This window comes from Siniperca chuatsi, linkage group LG12 (assembly GCF_020085105.1).
Source record: "Siniperca chuatsi isolate FFG_IHB_CAS linkage group LG12, ASM2008510v1, whole genome shotgun sequence".
Taxonomy (NCBI): domain Eukaryota; kingdom Metazoa; phylum Chordata; class Actinopteri; order Centrarchiformes; family Sinipercidae; genus Siniperca; species Siniperca chuatsi.
In genome coordinates this window covers 27,808,686-27,827,252 of record NC_058053.1, presented here as the reverse complement: position 1 = coordinate 27,827,252, position 18,567 = coordinate 27,808,686, and the positions used below count along the sequence as shown (strand labels likewise).

At 42.3% G+C, this 18,567-nt stretch overlaps 1 protein-coding gene across 4 annotated transcripts in view; it reads right to left on the bottom strand.

Annotated features, from left to right (window-relative positions):
• Positions 1 to 1,916: 1,916 nt before the first annotated feature.
• The window catches only part of htr2aa (5-hydroxytryptamine (serotonin) receptor 2A, genome duplicate a), a 67,259-nt gene continuing 50,608 nt past the window's right edge, over positions 1,917 to 18,567 (bottom strand). For all 4 annotated transcript variants that reach the window (XM_044217540.1, XM_044217543.1, XM_044217541.1 and 1 more), the window contains exon 3: positions 1,917 to 3,265. In XM_044217540.1, the coding sequence (XP_044073475.1) occupies positions 2,403 to 3,265 (863 nt within the window). In that variant the 3' untranslated portion in view covers positions 1,917 to 2,402. The remainder of the gene's footprint in view (positions 3,266 to 18,567) is intronic.

The window sequence follows — 18,567 nt, the reverse complement described above, 5'->3', positions numbered from 1 at the left end:
TTACCGAATGCGGTACTGCAACAAAAATAAAACCGTTGAGATGACGCCTCAAACTGCAACCACGGTCAGTTATTACTATTTATATTAGGATCCTTTACACTTTGTCAGGGCTCAGAAAAGCTGTTTTTATGTGCTTGACATCGTCTCAGGCTAACGTCGGCCTCAACATGGCCCACTGAACATGCAAAGCGCCACAACGTGAAAGAAATCATGAGGAAAAGTAACTTTCTTGATGTATATGCAGCAACATTCATTGGCTGTCTCGGTATCCAGGTTTTAAGGTGAGTTCAGACTGAATGCAGAGCTAATTTTCACCTCGCTTAAAGGTACCCTGTGGAGCTCTTCACCACTAGTAGCGCTATGGTGCAGTATTTTAGCTTTAAGAGTGGGTCCCTGATTTGTTTGTTTCACAGTTGGTGTTTATTCGCCACAAACAGCCAGACAGTACAGACGTCGTTAGCTAACTGGGCTGTTTGTTAGCTAACTGGGCTGTCTGTTAGCTAACTAGGCTGTGTGTTAGCTAACTGGGCTATGTATTAGCTAACTGGGCTGTGTGTTAGCTAACTGGGCTGTGTGTTAGCTAACTGGCCTGTGTGTTAGCTAACTGGGCTGTGTGTTAGCTAACTGGGCTGTGTGTTAGCTAACTGGGCTGTGTGTTAGCTAACTGGCCTGTGTGTTAGCTAACTGGGCTCTGTGTGTTAGCTAACTGGGCTGTGTGTTAGCTAACTGGGCTGTGTGTTAGCTAATATTTTCACACCACACAGATATGTCTTTGCCTCTCTTTGCTTCGTCTAGAGCGAATTTGTGTCAAGCTGCCTCCACTCAAGTTTTGCTTTGACTTTGTTTGCGTTCAGTCTGAACCACCGCTGTTTTTAAGTCTTTAAGTCCGTGTCAAGCCTCGAGTTTTAGAGGGCAGGTCCGAGTCTACAGCTCTTGTCCGAATGCACCTTGATAATACATCCAGGGTACAAGCCTACCGTCATGCATTTGTCCAGCTTCTGTCCTTCATCCAGGTGAGTCTCTCTTCAGTCTTACACAGCAGATCCATATTAGCACATTTTAAAACGATATTTAAACATGTTGCGACCAAATACCAGACCACTTGTTACAACGTGTAAGGACTTAAGAAAAACCTTGATGTTTCTGGAAAATCCCTCTGGAAAACAAATGCCAATTTGTGCACTCATAGTCTGCCAAGAACACAATGAAAAGTGTGACTTTTACAATGAACACATCTGCAGATAAATCCTCATTTCCTGCCAATGAATTCTCATTTTACAATCTTCATACTGCATCTTATCAGTAACAATAATCGTCCTCTCGCTTGTAAATAACAAAACTTTTTAACCTCAACAATCATGTACATTTATTCACATATATCTGCACAAAATACAAATATAGATTTATTCATGTTGTCTCTCTGTAACAATTATCTTACGAGCATCTGCTTTCGGACATTTATTCTCCGTGTTATTTCCAACAGAAAACACAGAAGCGGCAGCTTTCCTTCCCTTTTTGGCAGCTTTATCTGACCTCTGCAAGAGTCTGCAGTCCGGTGTGTCAGGCTCATCCTGGATCTCCCTCCCCCGACACTAACATCTGATAAAGTGGCAGGAAATCCAGTCTAATCCCCGCTGATCCACCCAAAGGTATGATGGGAGGTAGAGGCCACCTGACTGAAATGAAGGGGCAGCTGAGGTCACTGCAGCTGGGCATCCGTGAAAAATGAAATAATGTGAAGAATCTATGAATTTGTTTACCCTTTTGTTAAGAGTTTCTTTAAAAAATGGGTCAATTATGTCACTTTTTGTAGCGCCCATATGCCCAAGAGTGTCTCACATCGTTTACATGGACTGTCCCTCCTTTTCATCTGTCTCATTTGCTCTCAGACTGGAACATATTGATGGACTCAATAATAATAATAATAATATGTTTATTTTGTGGCAGAAGGCTGTGAAGCAGCACTGAGACCAAAGACTTTAAGGGTTTGAATCCATGAAACAAGCACTGATTGACTTTATTTTTGGGGTAAATGGTTATCAAAAGGTGTTTTTGTTGTAAGAAGGAACTCACAAACTTGACTCAGCTGATCCAGACCCTGTTGGTGAGGCATCGATCAGAAGCAGAATGAATCTGAGCACTGGAATTGCAATGCAAGTTGCTCTGAATGCACTGAAATGCAAAGTTTTGCACTATATTTTCTATTTTCTCGAGAGGTTGGGGAACTCAGTATTTCTAAAATCCTGACTGGGAGGCACTTTGTCTTTGGCACTTTGTCTTTAAACCTCGAACCCTTCACTCCCAAGTGCGATGTGACCACAGAAGTTCAAAGTTTTATCTAATCCGTGAATTGCACAGGACAGACCTCGAAGCAGGTTTTTTAATTTCAGTTTCAGTCACGCTCACACGCAGCTCTCGTCCTTGTCTCCGTGACTTTTGTCCGGCCTACCCTTCTCCGTTTCCTGTCCAGGTAAAGAGAAGTCCTTCACTTCGCCACTAGAGTGCGTCGCTCCGTTCTGTAACTTCCCTACGTCGCTCAGGGGCAGCTGGGTGGAGCTGTAAGCCAGCGGCGGGATGGTGTTCACCAGTATGAGCTGAAGACGCTTCTTCTCCGGCTGGTACTGGCAGCGAACGTAGCGCAGGAATGCCGCCCGGTATGTTTTATTAAACAGTGTGTAGACCAACGGATTGACCGCAGAGGACAAGTATCCCACCCAGACGAAAACGTTCAGCAGGCCTCCCATGAGTCCTGCGTCGCACGTCGCCGGGTCACACACCACCACCAGCACGTTGGTGATGAAAAACGGGCACCACATGACCACAAAGAGAAAAAACACCACCCCGAGGACCTTAGACGCCTTCTGCTCGTTGCTGATTGACTGCATGGTGCGGCGTCCAAACAGCGAGCCAGAGACACTCCCGCGGGCGCCTCCCAGTCCACCGCTGCTTCCTCTGCCACCCGCCTCACGGCTTATCGAGCGCCTGAAGAGCTTCTCAGAGGACAGCGAGGTTTGCGGTAAGAAGCTCAAAGTGAACGTCGTGCTCCATTTGGGCCGCGGGACCAGCTGGTCTAAGCAGAGGGTGGCTTCGTTCTGCAGGGCCTTGATGGTCAGGAAGTAGGTGACAACCATGATGGTGAGGGGCACGAAGAAGGCCACGAAGGAGCCGACCAGCACGAAGTTGTTATCTGTCAGCAGGCAGCTGCCATCTTTGAAGACCTTGGAGTGGTCTCTGAGTCCCAGCACAGGAATGGGCATGGAGATCCCTGCAGAGAGGAAGGACACCGCACAGAGATGAGAAGAAAATTACAAACCCAGAATAACCTGATCCAGCAGAGGTACAGGACACAGATTGCTGAGAGTATGACCATTAGACAAGAAAGGCAGCAAACAACATTAATTTGCTGCAAATATGGAGCCAAACTGTGTGAAGGGGGAGAGGGCTTAAAAACCTCCTTCCCTGTTTCTGTGAACTACTCTTCTCGTTAAAACAGTAAAAAGTGTCTCAGTATAAATCCTGTTAATTTCCAAGCAGCAGCAGAAAAAAACTGTAATCACACAACTAAATAATGCAGCTAAATTAATTTCATACAACAATGTAAACTGATTTGAATAATTTAACAGTAAGAGTAATACTGTGCTGATGTTCTGTATCTCAGTATATACAGTATATACACATGTACATATATATACACACATGTATGTATATATATATACATACATATGTATCTCTGCATTTGATAAGTTTTACTCTTGTGTCCCTGTGTTAATTGTTCATTCATCTCTTGGTATATGCCAAATATATGTCAAACAACACTAGTAGTCTACAGCCATGCTAGCAGCACTGTGAGGCTACTTAGACACAGCAGTGCTGTGAGCTAAATGCTAACATCAGCATGCTAACATACTGATGTTTAGCAGTGAACACAGAGCGCAGCTGAGGTTGACGGGAGCGTCAGCAGCTCTGCAGGTCAGAAACCAAAGTGTCGGACACGTTGACATGTCGACCTGATGGTGGCGCTAGATGGAAAGTCAGAGGATCAGCAGCGTTATTACAGTTCATCCTGAGGGGAGCATGAACGATGAAGCACGTCTCATCACAGTCCATGTAACAGTTGTTGAGATATTTCACTGAAAACCACAAATGTGAACCTCATGGAAAAGTTAGAGGATTGCCGAGATCATGAGGATACAACCTCTGGGGAACACGAATGTTCGAACAGTCCATCCCATAGTTGTTGAGATATTTCAGTCTGGACCAAAGTGTTGGACCGGCCGAGAGACAGACATGTCAAGACTGAATATAGATGAGTTTTCAATAACAATTTGGATTCTGAAATCTAAAAAGGTTCCCCCCCGACTTTATTAACAGCTGTCTCATTATGGTTCAGCTGTTATCAGTCCTGGAGGTACACAATTACATTTTTGCTATGAAGAAAAGCTTTTATCAACATAAAATCTACCAAACATTCAAATTCTTGTTCCCTTGGTCTGTATTTCTCCCAGTGGTTTCCAGCAGCTCACAGCAGGCAGCGCAGGTACAGTCTGTCAGGTATTTCACCAGACAGGCGCTGCTGTTTGACACTACCTGTTCACTTTTAAATGTGTCAACTTTTCCATTAAGTCCGGGGCTAAAACTTTATTTTTCCATTTGTCTGTCACGGTGTGGGAGGAAAGTGCGGTTTTGCCTCCACTCCTCATGAACAGCCTCTCCTCCGTGGGTTGAGTCTGAGGTCTGACTGCGTTGCCTGCGGCCACTACAGCAGTTCAACTTGTATCATTGTCTTTTGTGTACCTAAAAATCCATATTGTTTTCTCAGCGGCGAAGTCCAGGAAATAGGGTCGCCTTGAGTCGTGATCTCCCTGGTGATGAAATGTGCTGTCTATAATTTGGTTTCCTTCCCAAATTCCTATTTTTGTTGTTGCTAAATTGGCATTTTCCTTCCGCAGCGTCTGCAGTCACACCTTACGATAAGTCTAATAAAAAACTGGCCAAAAAAAAAAGTTTTGGATAGCTGATGCGCTCCACATCAACAGGAACCGGGTAGGAGGAGATAAACTGAGCAATCTTCCTCACGCCGTGTTCTCATTACCTGCTCGTAACAAATAGGAGGGAAGTGAGAGAAAGAGATGGAGCAGGGGAGAGGAAGAGGAGGAGGAAGAGGGCGAGAAGGTTGGAGACTGACAGACACAGTGAGGGTGGAAAGACATTGTTGCTGCAGAAGAGTCAAAGACGGATAATTCTCATTACGGTTTGACAGAAAAGCAGCTGGAGTGATTCAGTCTGAGGGGTTTTTCACTTCATTTGCTTTCCATCCCAGTCGACCTCAGGCCCGTTTCATTCTCTACATAAAGAAACGACGATCGATTAATCACGCAAGCCATTTATAAAGCAGCTTCTGTAGCGTTTTATATCAGTTTAAATGAAATGTCTTTGAGCTTTGGACTGTTGGTCGGACAAAACGAGACATTTGAAGACGTCACAGTGAGTTCTGGACACTTTTATAGACTAAATGATTAAACAAGTACTTTATTAGTTTATTACAACTACTCAACATAAGGAAGCCGCGCATTCAACTTTTTCTTGCGTCGTTGCTCAAAACTGTAGTTGAGAGAAAAGGTGCACGAAGCTGAAACCATCTGAGCTTTGTAACTGGTTCATGCAGGAATCAACCAATCAAAATGCTGATGTGATGTCAAATGACTTTCTGTTGGTTCCGCTCTCAACTAGCAGAAACACTAAACAGCTGATAGCAAACAACAAAGATGTACAGCACTTTACATGGACCCTAAAGACAAATAAATGAATGAGATCAATTATTCACACTTGTACCACAGCCATGGAACAATATTCATTTCTGATTGACTTTCAGGTGGTTTATTCAGAATTGTCTATCAGTTAGTGACTAGCTGGTGCAGCATCGAGCTAAAGAGCTAAAGTTAGCATGTTATATCTTGTAAATCTTCAGTTTGTGGTTTTACGGCGGGCTGTGTGGTTTGTTGCAACTTAAACGAACCAGATAACTCTTTAATTAGTGAGCTGCAGTGCTGGCAGGTGGATTTTGTTACCTTTGGAAGAAGCCAGGCTAGCTGTTTCCCTTTGTTTCCAGTCTTTATGCTAAGCTAAGCTAACTGTCTCCTGGTCGTAGCTTCATATTTCGCGTACAGAGAATGAGAGTGGTATCAATCATCTCATCTAACTCTCGGCAAGAAAGGAAAGAAGTTAATTTCCCAAAATATTTTTTTTAAATAACCAGCAATAGCAGCAGTGGCAAACCTACACAACAAGCAGAAACTCAAATTATTATTCATCATACAGACTGAAGGCGCGAGACAGGAAGAAACAGAGAGAATCACACTTTGTATGAGAGTTATGTACAAAGAGAAAATATCATTATTAGCCTTAAACTGCCGTCTGCCTCGTTTCCAGCTGATCAAATGTTATTTGTCGAGGTGACATCGTTGATACGAGCGCCTGGATTCAATTCAGTTCAGTTCAAAGGGGCTTTATTGGCATGGGAAACGGACGTTGCAAAAGCAAGTGTGAAATAAAAACCATGTACAGAAATCCACTGTGTTCTTTATATAAGCCCCGCGAGCATCCATCACCCCACACTTACACAGAATCTAGAATTTGAAAGCTAGTTTTTGGTCTTCTCCCCTTTCTCCCTGATGGCAACGCTCTGCTCTAAATACATGAAGTCAGAGACACAAGACGGAAAAGAAAGACCTTGACAGAAGTGGGAAAGAAGATGAAAGGGGATCGAGTGAGAGAAAACAGAGGGGAGGGAGACACTTTAGACACAAAAGAGATGAAGGGGAAGAGAGAGGGAGACTTTCGGGGTTTGATTTCAAAATGCAACAGAGGAACTTAAAAGAAACGCCGCAGCCTGAAAACTGATCGCACAATGTTTCAGACGATCAATCTTTATGCAAAACTCGTCATTTTAAAAGCCCGAAATGACTCGCAGCTTTAAAGTGATTTTTATTACACTGCAATCAGGTCGTAAAAGCGATGATTTCTTTCAGGTGTCCGAGGATATTATCTCCGTCACGAATAAAGCTCCATAAATACGGTTATTAATTTGAAGAAAAGACGCTTATCACTGCAGAACCTGCCTGAGAATCCTGCTGTTTTTAAGTTTCCTTCAGTCTCACAGTGATCCAGAGACGGCTGTCTGTCCGTCCACGGGTCCACTGCAGACAGGAGCATTATGGGAACTGTAGTTCCTAAACTTAGAGCATGATTATCTACCAAATAGAAGGAAGACAAAGATATATAATAATATAATAGGAGTGTAGTGTACAGTGAGCCTTTGCCTGCTGCGGACAGATAAACAACGAGCTGAAACTCACTATGAAGCTCTGTAACGGGGGATCAGTATATACACATAATTTCTAGGAGACGGGTGCATTTTGCGACTAAAAACGTTTCCACATTATGATTTAAAATGGTAATTCAGCATCACGTCGCCTGGGAGACAGGGTCGGTGGAGGCCACCTGCTCACTGCCGCCGTGTTTCAGCTGGAACCCGGGATTTCACATCTCGTCGGGGAGGGGTTTGGGAGCGTGTCATCCCTTTCGAGCTTGTTGTCTCTGGCTGCTGAGGCCTGAAGGGCCGCAGTGAAACGATTCAGACGGGGGAAATCCGACGTTCTGCTCTGCTAAAGTTGCAGTGATTTGTGGATGAAGTGATGAGTGACGATGAAGATCCAGATCTGAGGTGAAAAACTGTTGAACCCCAAAACTACTGCACAGCTCTGACGGCTCTGACGGCTCATACCTGCCGTGATTCAGTCTGTGCAGCGCTGCAGCGCAGATGTTTGTATTACTATAACTGCGAGGACCTTTATAGACTGCATTCACCCAAAGACGCACTCTCCACTCACTTTTATTGTTTCAGGTTGATTCTCTCACTTAAGAGAAAGCTGAGTTGATAATAATATTGATTCACTCATCTGAGTTGTCATCAGTTACTAGCAGCAAGTGGTGCAGCGAGTGCATTAGGACTTTTTTTGCCCTGGGTTTCACCTACAGGCTGCCTTACCTCTTTGGCTGGATGCAGCCTGAAAGCAATACCTGCAGACTCAGGGCTGAAAATAAAGGTATTGCCAGCTTTGTTTTTGCAGTAATATTTTTTATTTACAGTTAATTTTTGTCGAGCATTAGTGAAAGACTGAAGCAACGTTAAGGTTTTTTTGTGGGTCAGAAATCTACTTGCCCGAAGTCAATTTTTGCTTGCCCTTATACAAACTGTTTTATTTATTAGCGGTTATCAAAATAACAACAAAAACTCAAGTTAATTGTCATGTTTAATCTTTATAAATAAAGTAAACAACAAGGACAAGGACACAGTGTGTCATAGATGCAAAGCAACAAACATTCTTATCTACATAAACTGTCTTTACCCGCCGCCATTTTCTCGTGAGTAGAGCTGGGCATCGTTAGGATTTTATTGATACAACTATTCTTAGCAATACTCTTATCGGTTCTTTTTCATTACTAAATAATTGCTTTTTAAAAAAAAAAAAGAATATATTCAGAACAGGTTTGGAATTGTATATTTTAAATATAACTAAATGTTGTTTCTAGAGCAGCAAAGTCACTAATATATAAACTCAATAATATTTCACTGGAAACAAATCTAAATCGCATTGCTGACATCGAAACACGGAGTGAAGTCTTCGTTCTTTCTGATCATCAGCCAGCATCAGTCCGTCCTCCTGTCCTCTGTCCTCCTCCCTCTGCTGCTGCTGTGACTCACTGCAGGTGAGTTACCTGGCGGAGGGAGGAGGGGCTGGTGTGTCTCATCCAGCAGGAAGTTTACAAGAATGTGCCAAATTTTAAGATTCGTGGCAAACTTAGAAACAGTTAGACCACGCACAGACAGCTTCGTTTTAGCTTGTTTGTAACATTTCGCCATTAGCCGAGCTAGCGCGCTGTGGTTGTGTAAAACATATGACAGACTGCAGACAGAGCAGACTAAAATATCGCTTTCTACATGTTCACGGTTCTGCTTGTTGAACAGGAGTATTGATAAAGTATTGGCTTTTTACTGCGGAGGTTTTATTGCACTTTCTTACAGTAACGAGCGTAGTTGTCGTCAGCTGGAGTAATCTCCACCTGATGCTGACTGCGCTGCGTCTGTCGGAGGTCCTCAGCCCGGTTCCATCATCAGCGCCGGAAAAACACGTTTTATTCTTTTGTACCACTCGCACGAGCTGCTAGACTTACTTGCCCGATATGGCATTTTACTTGCCAGAGCAATCCTTATTGTTGAGCCTTGCTGAAGATATTAAAGCCCGGTGCTCTTTGTAGTACAGATGCAAATACGACATTATCTAAGTATCAGGTATCTATAAGATAAATAAACAGATTTTGAGTAGGCTTATTGTCAATACAAAGAGTTACATAACATTTCTATTTTATTTTATTCTCCCGTTATTATGGATATTGTGGAAAAGCACAATGACCAATGTTATCGTAATTTGTTACACATTGTAACACAAAGAAGATGCATGGAGCAAGTGAATGCAAACAAAAATGAACGTCAGCTTTAGTTGAGCTGTTTGCACCCCTGATAAATGTGTAACGTTCAAATCAAATGCACATAAAAGGCTAAAACTGATTAAATGCATGCGTCACAAGGTGTGCGCTCACCTGTTTCTGAACTGCAGGTTCAACCTCCTCCTTAGCTCTGTTAAATTTAACGGCAGTTTTAAGTCTAAAGAACTTTGATAAAGTCCAAAATTTCACTTTTAGCGGTTTGATAAATACAGGCCCTGATTCCGAACTAAACCCAGATCCAAACCCTGATTCAGCCCGGTTTGAAGAATGTTGCTCGTCTTTCCGTCCCGATGAGGGAAAGATCAGTTTCTGGGTTATAAAAAGGAGGAAAGAAGAGAACAGGAAAGGAGCATTTAAAATCCACATGGACATAAAAACCCCACGCCAACCCTCAGCTCCGTGTTGTATCTGTGTGATTATTAGACTGTGATTGTTGTGTTCAGATCACAACAGCAGCTCTGGATTAGTTGCTTTGGTGACAGAGAGCCAGCGCTGGTCTTTGCTGTTATTGTGTCAGTGTGAGTAAAAATCTGGCAGCCAGTTAATCTTTTTACTGCAAAATCCATTTTAATGTGACAAAGACTCTGCTTGTTTACTGTCCTCGTATGCAGGACTGTAAATGTACCAGCTGTATTGCCAGACATGGATGTCGATATTGGACAAATCTGTAAAAGCCCTGGATTATGTAAGATAGCGTTTGTTTTTATGATCCATGCCAATCTTTTTTAAATTCTTGCTTTCGACAATATCTGTATCTGGCAACTACGGTGTGGAAAGATTGTAGTTATCGCAAATAAACTGTGGTTAAAGGAAAAGATGCTCATTCGCTGTCTTGCCAAGAGTTAGATGAGAAGATTGATACCACTCTCATGTCTGTACGGTCAATATGAAGCTACAGTCAGCTTAGCTTAGCTTAGCTTAGCACACAAGTGTAAATAGTCACATATCCCACCGCAAAACTACAAATTGTTGTTTTTACATAACGTGTTAATCAGTGAGCTTTAGGTGCTGATTTTGTTACTTTTGGACAGAGCCAGGCTAGATGTTTCCCCCCTTGTTTCCAGTCTTGGCTAAGCTAAGCGAAGCTAAGCTAAGTGGCTTCTGGCTGTAGCTTCATATTGACCGTACAGACATGGTATCAATCTAAATATCTGACTTTCGGCTAGAAAGCGCATGAGCATATTTCTCCGTTGCGTGTCCTACCCAGTTTGCAGGTGTATTTAGATTTTTTAGGTGGAACACTGTCCTGCCCTGACATTTTGACAATAGCGAAAGTTAAGTTAGCTGATGTTAACTTAGCCGGCCTTAGCAGAGAGCAGCTGTGCACACGGCCCTTAGATCGGGGTGTGGATTGCCAGGTTGCGGTGACAGATGGGTTGAATTTGTATGTGTGTGGATTGTGTTTCATAGACGATCTGGCAACTTGGTCAGACAAACATCCAAAACTTGGATCCGTGTATTCATAATAAAGTTTGAGGGACATACAAATTATGGGAGAAACAACAAAACGGTGGAACACCGGGAGATATACAGTTAGCTAGTTTTAACTACTTTATATACAGTTAGCTAGTTTTAACTGCTTTATACACAGTTAGCTAGTTTTAACTGCTTTATACACAGTTAGCTAGTTTTAACTACTTTATACACAGTTAGCTAGTTTTAACTGCTTTATACACAGTTAGCTAGTTTTAACTGCTTTATATACAGTTAGCTAGTTTTAACTGCTTTATACACAGTTAGCTAGTTTTAACTACTTTATACACAGTTAGCTTGTTTTAACTACTTTATACACAGTTAGCTAGTTTTAACTACTTTATACACAGTTAGCTAGTTTTAACTGCTTTATATACAGTTAGCTAGTTTTACCTACTTTATACACAGTTAGCTTGTTTTAACTACTTTATACACAGTTAGCTTGTTTTAACTACTTTATATACAGTTAGCTAGTTTTAACTGCTTTATATACAGTTAGCTAGTTTTAACTGCTTTATACACAGTTAGCTAGTTTTAACTGCTTTATATACAGTTAGCTAGTTTTACCTACTTTATACACAGTTAGCTTGTTTTAACTACTTTATACACAGTTAGCTAGTTTTAACTGCTTTATACACAGTTAGCTAGTTTTAACTGCTTCATATACAGTCAGCTAGTTTTAACTGCTTTATACAGATTTAAATGACAAATTAATTAAAATGATTGGAAACACATTTGATTTATATTAGTTAAAATATCTGTGTGAGTCAGAACAGGTAGACAGATTGAGCTTGTGTGTGTGTTTTTGTCAAAGCAGCATTATACTTGTGTGTGTGTGTGTGTGTGTGTGTGTGTGTGTAGGCGGACGGACGGCTCAGTGTTTCCCAGTGGGAGTGTTACAGTGGCTCATCATCTAGAAACTGGAGGGAGACTAACGGACACACCAGCTACACACGCACACACACAACTACAGTGTGTGTTTTTATTGATCTGAAACACCTCTGAGCTGCTACATGCAGAGTTTGAGCTCTTTACTCTGTTCCACCTGATCCAGGACCATCGTATCACGGTCCTCAATTAACACTTCAGTCATTCAGGCTTTCGTACAATTTGTCATTGGAAGACTGTTGAAAATACAAACTTGCCAGGTGTCAATCCAAGGTCGATTTCACACCTGTGGTTTGCTTCATTTGGTCTGAACAAAGCAGCAACTGGGATGCTGTGGGGCGCAGCGAGATGACGTCATTAAAAGCTCAGACGATGGGAAACCATGTGGGAAACATGATGGAAACATGACGTTTCTGTTGGTTTCATGTGTTCATGTGAGGAAGACTCCAGCCTCCTCATCGCTCCACACACAGCTGATGCTCTCAGCTCTTCAGGCTTCATGACGTCAGCAGTTATTCACTCAGTCTGTTTCCACGGTACTTTGCTGCGTTTTGTTTTCATCAAATCACTAACTTTTCCACCTCAGCCAAGTGTAAAAACTCCCAGCATTTCCACTCAGGTTTTTATTGCCAAATTAATATTAACAAATTAACAAATATGCATAAAAACAAGTGGATGGAAACGCATTTATTGTTGCAAAAACAACTACAAATTACAGCTATAGAAGACTGTTGTTTCAGCTGATTGGTAGTAATCAAAGTCTTTATGCTAAATTAAATTATGTAAATGTTGAACATTGAAAAGCTGAATAAATGTACTTATATATGTAAGAAGGAAACATGGCTTCAACATGTTTATGTCTTTAGTTTCTTGTGTTTGTTCCACAGCACAGTTTGTATGTTTCTTCTGTTTTCTCACTTGTTCAAATAAACTCGTGTTAAATCGTCAGCAGGAAGTCAAAATACAAAATAATACTTCATTGCTGAGTGACGCAGATGTCTTCCTTCAGACTTCACCCAGCGGAAAAGTGAAAACAAGCCTTGCAGGAAATGGTTTGTAATGAACGCGGTTTGTGTCAAAAGACGTTTCCACTCCAGTGAATCAATATTTGTCGTGTTCACGTTCAACAGGCAACGCTGGAAATTCACAACAGTGTTTACACTGATCCTGCAGAAACAGACGGAGCCTCTCATTCACACAGTTTCACACATGAACACAGAGTTACAGACTCAGTTTATTACTGCTGGGCACTGGGAGCTTCATCTTTCCTGTTTTCCTCCTCTCTCTCATCCGCTTCCACTTTTTCCTCTTTGATTTAATTTCCCGTCTTCATGCATCCCAGTCTTTTTTATTTTGCCACGCTAGCAGCACGGCAAAATGAACGGCAATGTTGATCTTAACAACTACTGGATGGACTGCCATGAAATTTAGTCAGACATTCATGCTCCCCTCAGGATGAACTGTAATAACTCTGCTGATCCTCTGACTTTCCATCTAGCGCCACCATCAGGTCGACATGTTAACGTGTCCGACACTTTGGTTTCTGACCAAACACCTGCAGAGCTGATGACGCTCCCATCAGCCTCAGCTGCACTCTGTGCTTACTGCTAATTAGCTAATGTTAGCATGCTAACATGCTGCACTAAGATGGTGAACATTATACCTGCTAAACATCAGCATGTTAGCATGCGATGTTAGCATTTAGCTCAAAGCAACGCAAGGACCTTCTTTGTGTGAGGCAACAGTGTGACTCCTGAGCATCATGCTGCCCCACCAACAACAACCAAAATTAGCTCAACGTGCTATCTACCTAGCATGACCTAGCTCGGCAGGCAGCTGCCTCAAAGGAGCCTTTTTGTGCTGGAGTAAATAAACTCATTATACAATGTATTTATCACTACGCTGTATGATGTGAAATAACCTGATGATGATTTATGTGTTATGCTCTGCAGCAATGCCGCCATCACGGCAGCTCCCGGCACTGACTACACACACATTCTTCAATATTACATGAAAGACAATCAAGAATTCATGTTATAATATCAATAACATTTTTACCAGTTACCGTAACTGCATTTCAATCGAAAATGGATAATTTGTTTTATTGAATAGATAAAACGCTAAATTTGCCATATTTTTTCTGCACGGGTTTCTGCAGTTGCTGCTATCGCCTTAAACTATGTGAAAAGTTAATAAAGTGCAGCAGGGAAGTGTGTGTGTGTGTGTGTGTGTGTGTGTGTGTTTCAGCGTGTTTGGTGTTGTGAAACACAGTTGTGAAGAAACGCATGAATGTTTCAGTCTGGATTATGTAATTTTGGAGAAGTTCTCACACACACACACACACACATAAATAGCGTGCATTCATGCGTGCCGGTGTGTGCATGTACACCCCCTCTCCTCCTCTGTGCAGCAATGTGTAAGTCCTGATGGTACGTCCAATCAGATCAGAGCGTAACCGGAGCTCACACTGCATTAGCGGGCTTGACAATGCCAGCACGCTCCCACAAGGAAACATCAGCGCTCCTTATTCCTCCTCCTCCTCCTCTCGACTAACCCGAGGACAAAACCAAGCGTGTGAATAAAAATAAAAAACGAACCCTGATAGGTAAACCCTGAAATAATCTCATTGGGCTCGTGGGCGGCACAGCGTAGCACCGAGGCGAGTTTGGCCCGCTGTGACGCTGCCCGGGGGCGGGACCTGCTGCCCGCCACGCTGACGTCACACCATTAAACTCTTGTCTCTGTCGAATCTGTGGAGCTAGAGCTCCGTTACATCACGTTAGAGCTTTAGCCTTGAGTTTTTTTTCCATATACATGTTAAAAAACTGAATCAGTCCAGAAAGTGTGTGGGAGAGTCGAACAAAACGCTCGCAGGGAAAGTTACATTTCAGCTCTTGAAAGAGAGAAGAGAATGAAATGAACATGTCAGAGTGACCTGAGTTACTGTGCTGAAAGGAACCAAAAAAACAACAAAACTCAACTAATTACATACTGTCTACTGAAGCCACAAACAGAGAGAACATTACTCTGCAACAAGCAGAGCTATCTAAGGAACACGAAGCTGTTTTTGCCCATTATCAACTAACTGTCCACTTCACTGCTGAGCGTTTTACAAAGAATACCTTCAGTTCTTAGATTAATGGCTTAGCTTCCAGGCAGCCACTACTTTTAGTTCATTTCAGCACACAAATCACAGTTTTTCTTCATTTATATTATCGTGTCGTTATACAGTCCACTGATATCACACATTAAAATTAGCACTGAAATATAAACAGTTCAGCTGGTGGAGCTGATCCTCCAGCCGCTGCCGTTAAAGCATCGCAGAAGAAGAGGACGCAGCGAGACGACGTCATTAAAAGCTCAGACGATGGAAACATGATGGAAACATGACGTTTCTGTTGGCTTCATGTGTTCATGTGAGGAAGGCTCCAGCCTCCTCATCGCTCCACACACAGCCGATGCTTTCAGCTCTTCATGCTTCATGACGTCAGCAGTTATTCACTCAGTTTGTCTCTGTTGGATCAATAAAGGCAACGGTGACAAACTACATCAACATTTCCGCCTTAGTTAAGCATAAAAACCTTTCTTTTAATATTTCAACTTATTGTTTTTTGGAAGTTTTGGCGTTTTCAGTCAGGTGTTTCATGAGAAAATTGAAATTAGGTGGATGTTAACATATTTAATATATGGGCAGGTGGAACTATGTGAACGGGCTGCAGAGAGGTAAAACATGAGCATTTAGTAGGAATGAAAATAATGAAAACTGGAAAATTGGAGGATAAATAACTGCTGTAGTGGTATTTTCTGTGTTGTACTGTGTCAACACATTATTTCCTCATGTATTTTTTAAGAGAGACGGTGTTACGACATAAAATACAGTATATACAGTGGTGTGCAAAAGTGTTTGTCCCCTTCCTGATTTCTTATTTTTTTGCATGTTTGTCACACTTAAATGTTTCAGATCATCAAACAAATTTAAATATTAGTCAAAGATAACACAAGTACTGTCCAATGTGGCTGAATTACAACAATTCTGCAAAGATGAGTGGGCCAAAATTCCTCCACAGCGCTGTAAAAGACTCATTGCAAGTTATTGCAAATGCTTGATTGCAGTTGTTGCTGCTAAGGGTGGAGCAAACAGTTATTAGGTTTAGGGGGGAATCACTTTTTCACACAGGGCCATGTAGGTTTGGATTTTGTTTTCCCTTAATAATAACAACCTTCATTCAAAAACTGCATTTTGTGTTTACTTGTGTTATCTTTGACTAATATTTAAATTAGTTTGATGATCTGAAACATTTAAGTGACAAACATGCAAAAAAATAAGAAATCAGGAAGGGGGTGAACACTTTTTCACACCGCTGTATACAAAATAAGGAAAAACAAAACCCAATGTTTTGGGAGGTGTGTTTTTAAGGAAAGATAAGCGAGTTAACATGTACACAGTGCTCCAACTAAAACTAATCCCAATTTTAATTACAGTTTTCTCTGCTGATTCTGTTTATACGCTGATATGGCAAGAGGTACAGCTCCCGGCTGAATGCTAAACAGTCTGATGTTGCATCACCAAAACAAACTGTAATGTCTCGGAGTCATTTCTTGTAGCCTCTTGAGGGCCGAAAAGAACATGAAACTTGTTTCCTGTCAGAACCGAAGCAGAAGTGGTGACACTGTCACCTAACTATTGAGATGGTGGAGTGTTTTGCCAGTTCCTGTTTTCTTATGTGTCCTTGAAGGTACCACAGCAACGCAGTTGCGGCAAACAGCACAATTCAAGCACCTGTGCCTCCCAAAGTCCAACCAGCGCTGCTCTCTCATCCCAGCCAGCAGCTGCACACTCTTCCTTTGTTTGGCTTCGTTTTGCTTTCGCTTCCCAACACCTTCCACATCACTGATGCCACTGACTGACACTCTCCATATTTGTAGTTCTTTAGTTGAGCACTTTATCTCAATAAATACCTTTAATTTACCATCACCCTTCGTGTCCATTCCCGTATTCGTCATGACCTAGGAGCCGGGTAATGACACACTGCAAAGCGACAGCGTGGAAATAAAAGTAAGCGGTCCAGGACGGGGGAGAAATAATCAAGATCAAGTTGTTGCCATCAACAAGAAGAATCAACTCTTCCTGGATACATGACAAAATACAGAAGCATGAAATCATAACAAGGGATGAAAGGCTGCAGTGGTTTCCTGCCTCACATCAATTTTAACAAACACATTAAAACAAAACTAAAGGTGTTGTCACATTTAACCTCTTTAGTTTGGTTAAAAGGAACTTTGGTGCGTTTAGTTAGTCTGTTTTTAGCAGGTATAATGTTCACCATCTTAGTTTAGTGTGTTAGCATGCTAACATTAGCTAATCAGCAGTAAACACAGCTGAGGCTGATGGGAGCGTCATCAGCTCTGCAGGTGTTTGGTCAGAAACCAAAGTGTCGGACACGTTAACATGTCGACCTGATGGTGGCGCTAGATGGAAAGTCAGAGGATCAGCAGAGTTATTACAGTTCATCCTGAGGGGAGCATGAACGATGAAGCACATCTCATCACAATCCAACAGCTGCTGAGATGTTTCAGTCTGGACCTGAGAGTAACCTGTATAGTTAAGATAAATACTATTCATCCATCTCATTATTATGTCTTGTTTTTGCATTATTTTGACCCCATGCTTGTTTAATACCCAGTAGATCATTTATATCTACACTGCCTCCCCATTCGATCCCTTCCCCAACAGCTAAATGTATAACTGGCTGCAGAAGAGCCGGACAACACGGTGAAACAGTCAAACTTATCTCCAGAAACAACCAGATCTCAGATAAATTACATAACTGCATTAATTTCTTGGGAAGAGAATGTGAATGATGAGCGACTCCCAGCTATCATGCTTGGGATCTGGACTAGGAAGGAAGGCTAAATTAGCTATCTGCAGCTCCGGCATGACTCGGCCATTAGCAGCCACAGTGCGGAATAACAGAGCTAATGAAGCGCAGGCAACAGGAAGCAAACAGACCTCGGGGCCGCGGAGGAGCTCAGAGGCATTAAGCAAGGCTGACAACTCGCTCCAGATGAATTAGTGCCTTTGCTTTTCGTCAATAAAGTTTGGAGAAAACACAATGAGTGTACGAAGGTTAGTTATTTGGTTTAATGAAAAATAGGAGTTGCAGGGGAGTTGTTTCTGGTTTCAGTTTGGTCAAAAGTCTTTTATTTTCTTTCATTCTCTGGTTCTTTTCTACTTTTTCAAGCGATCCCTTCCCCCACCTCACTGACCTCCTCCTCCACGCATCCGCCCACCTGGCCCTCTCCACCTGCCCCTCCCACCTGGCCCTCTCCACCTGGCCTTCTCCACCTGCCCCTCTCCACCTGCCCCTCCCACCTGGCCCTCTCCACCTGCCCCTCTGTGTGTGAAGAACTGATATGAATTATTTCTTTGAACTTGTTTAATTGGACTCATTATAATGGTCCTGTCATATCGACAGACTTCAGTGGATTCATCTTAATCCCACTGCTGGACTGTGTGTTAATGTCCATTGTTACATTATTCATTTGTTGTAATCTGACTTTTCCCCACCTGCCGTGCGCTCCTCTCTTGCGCTGCTCTTCACGTTTTTCTCGCAGTTTTTAGACGAGCATAAAAGTTGA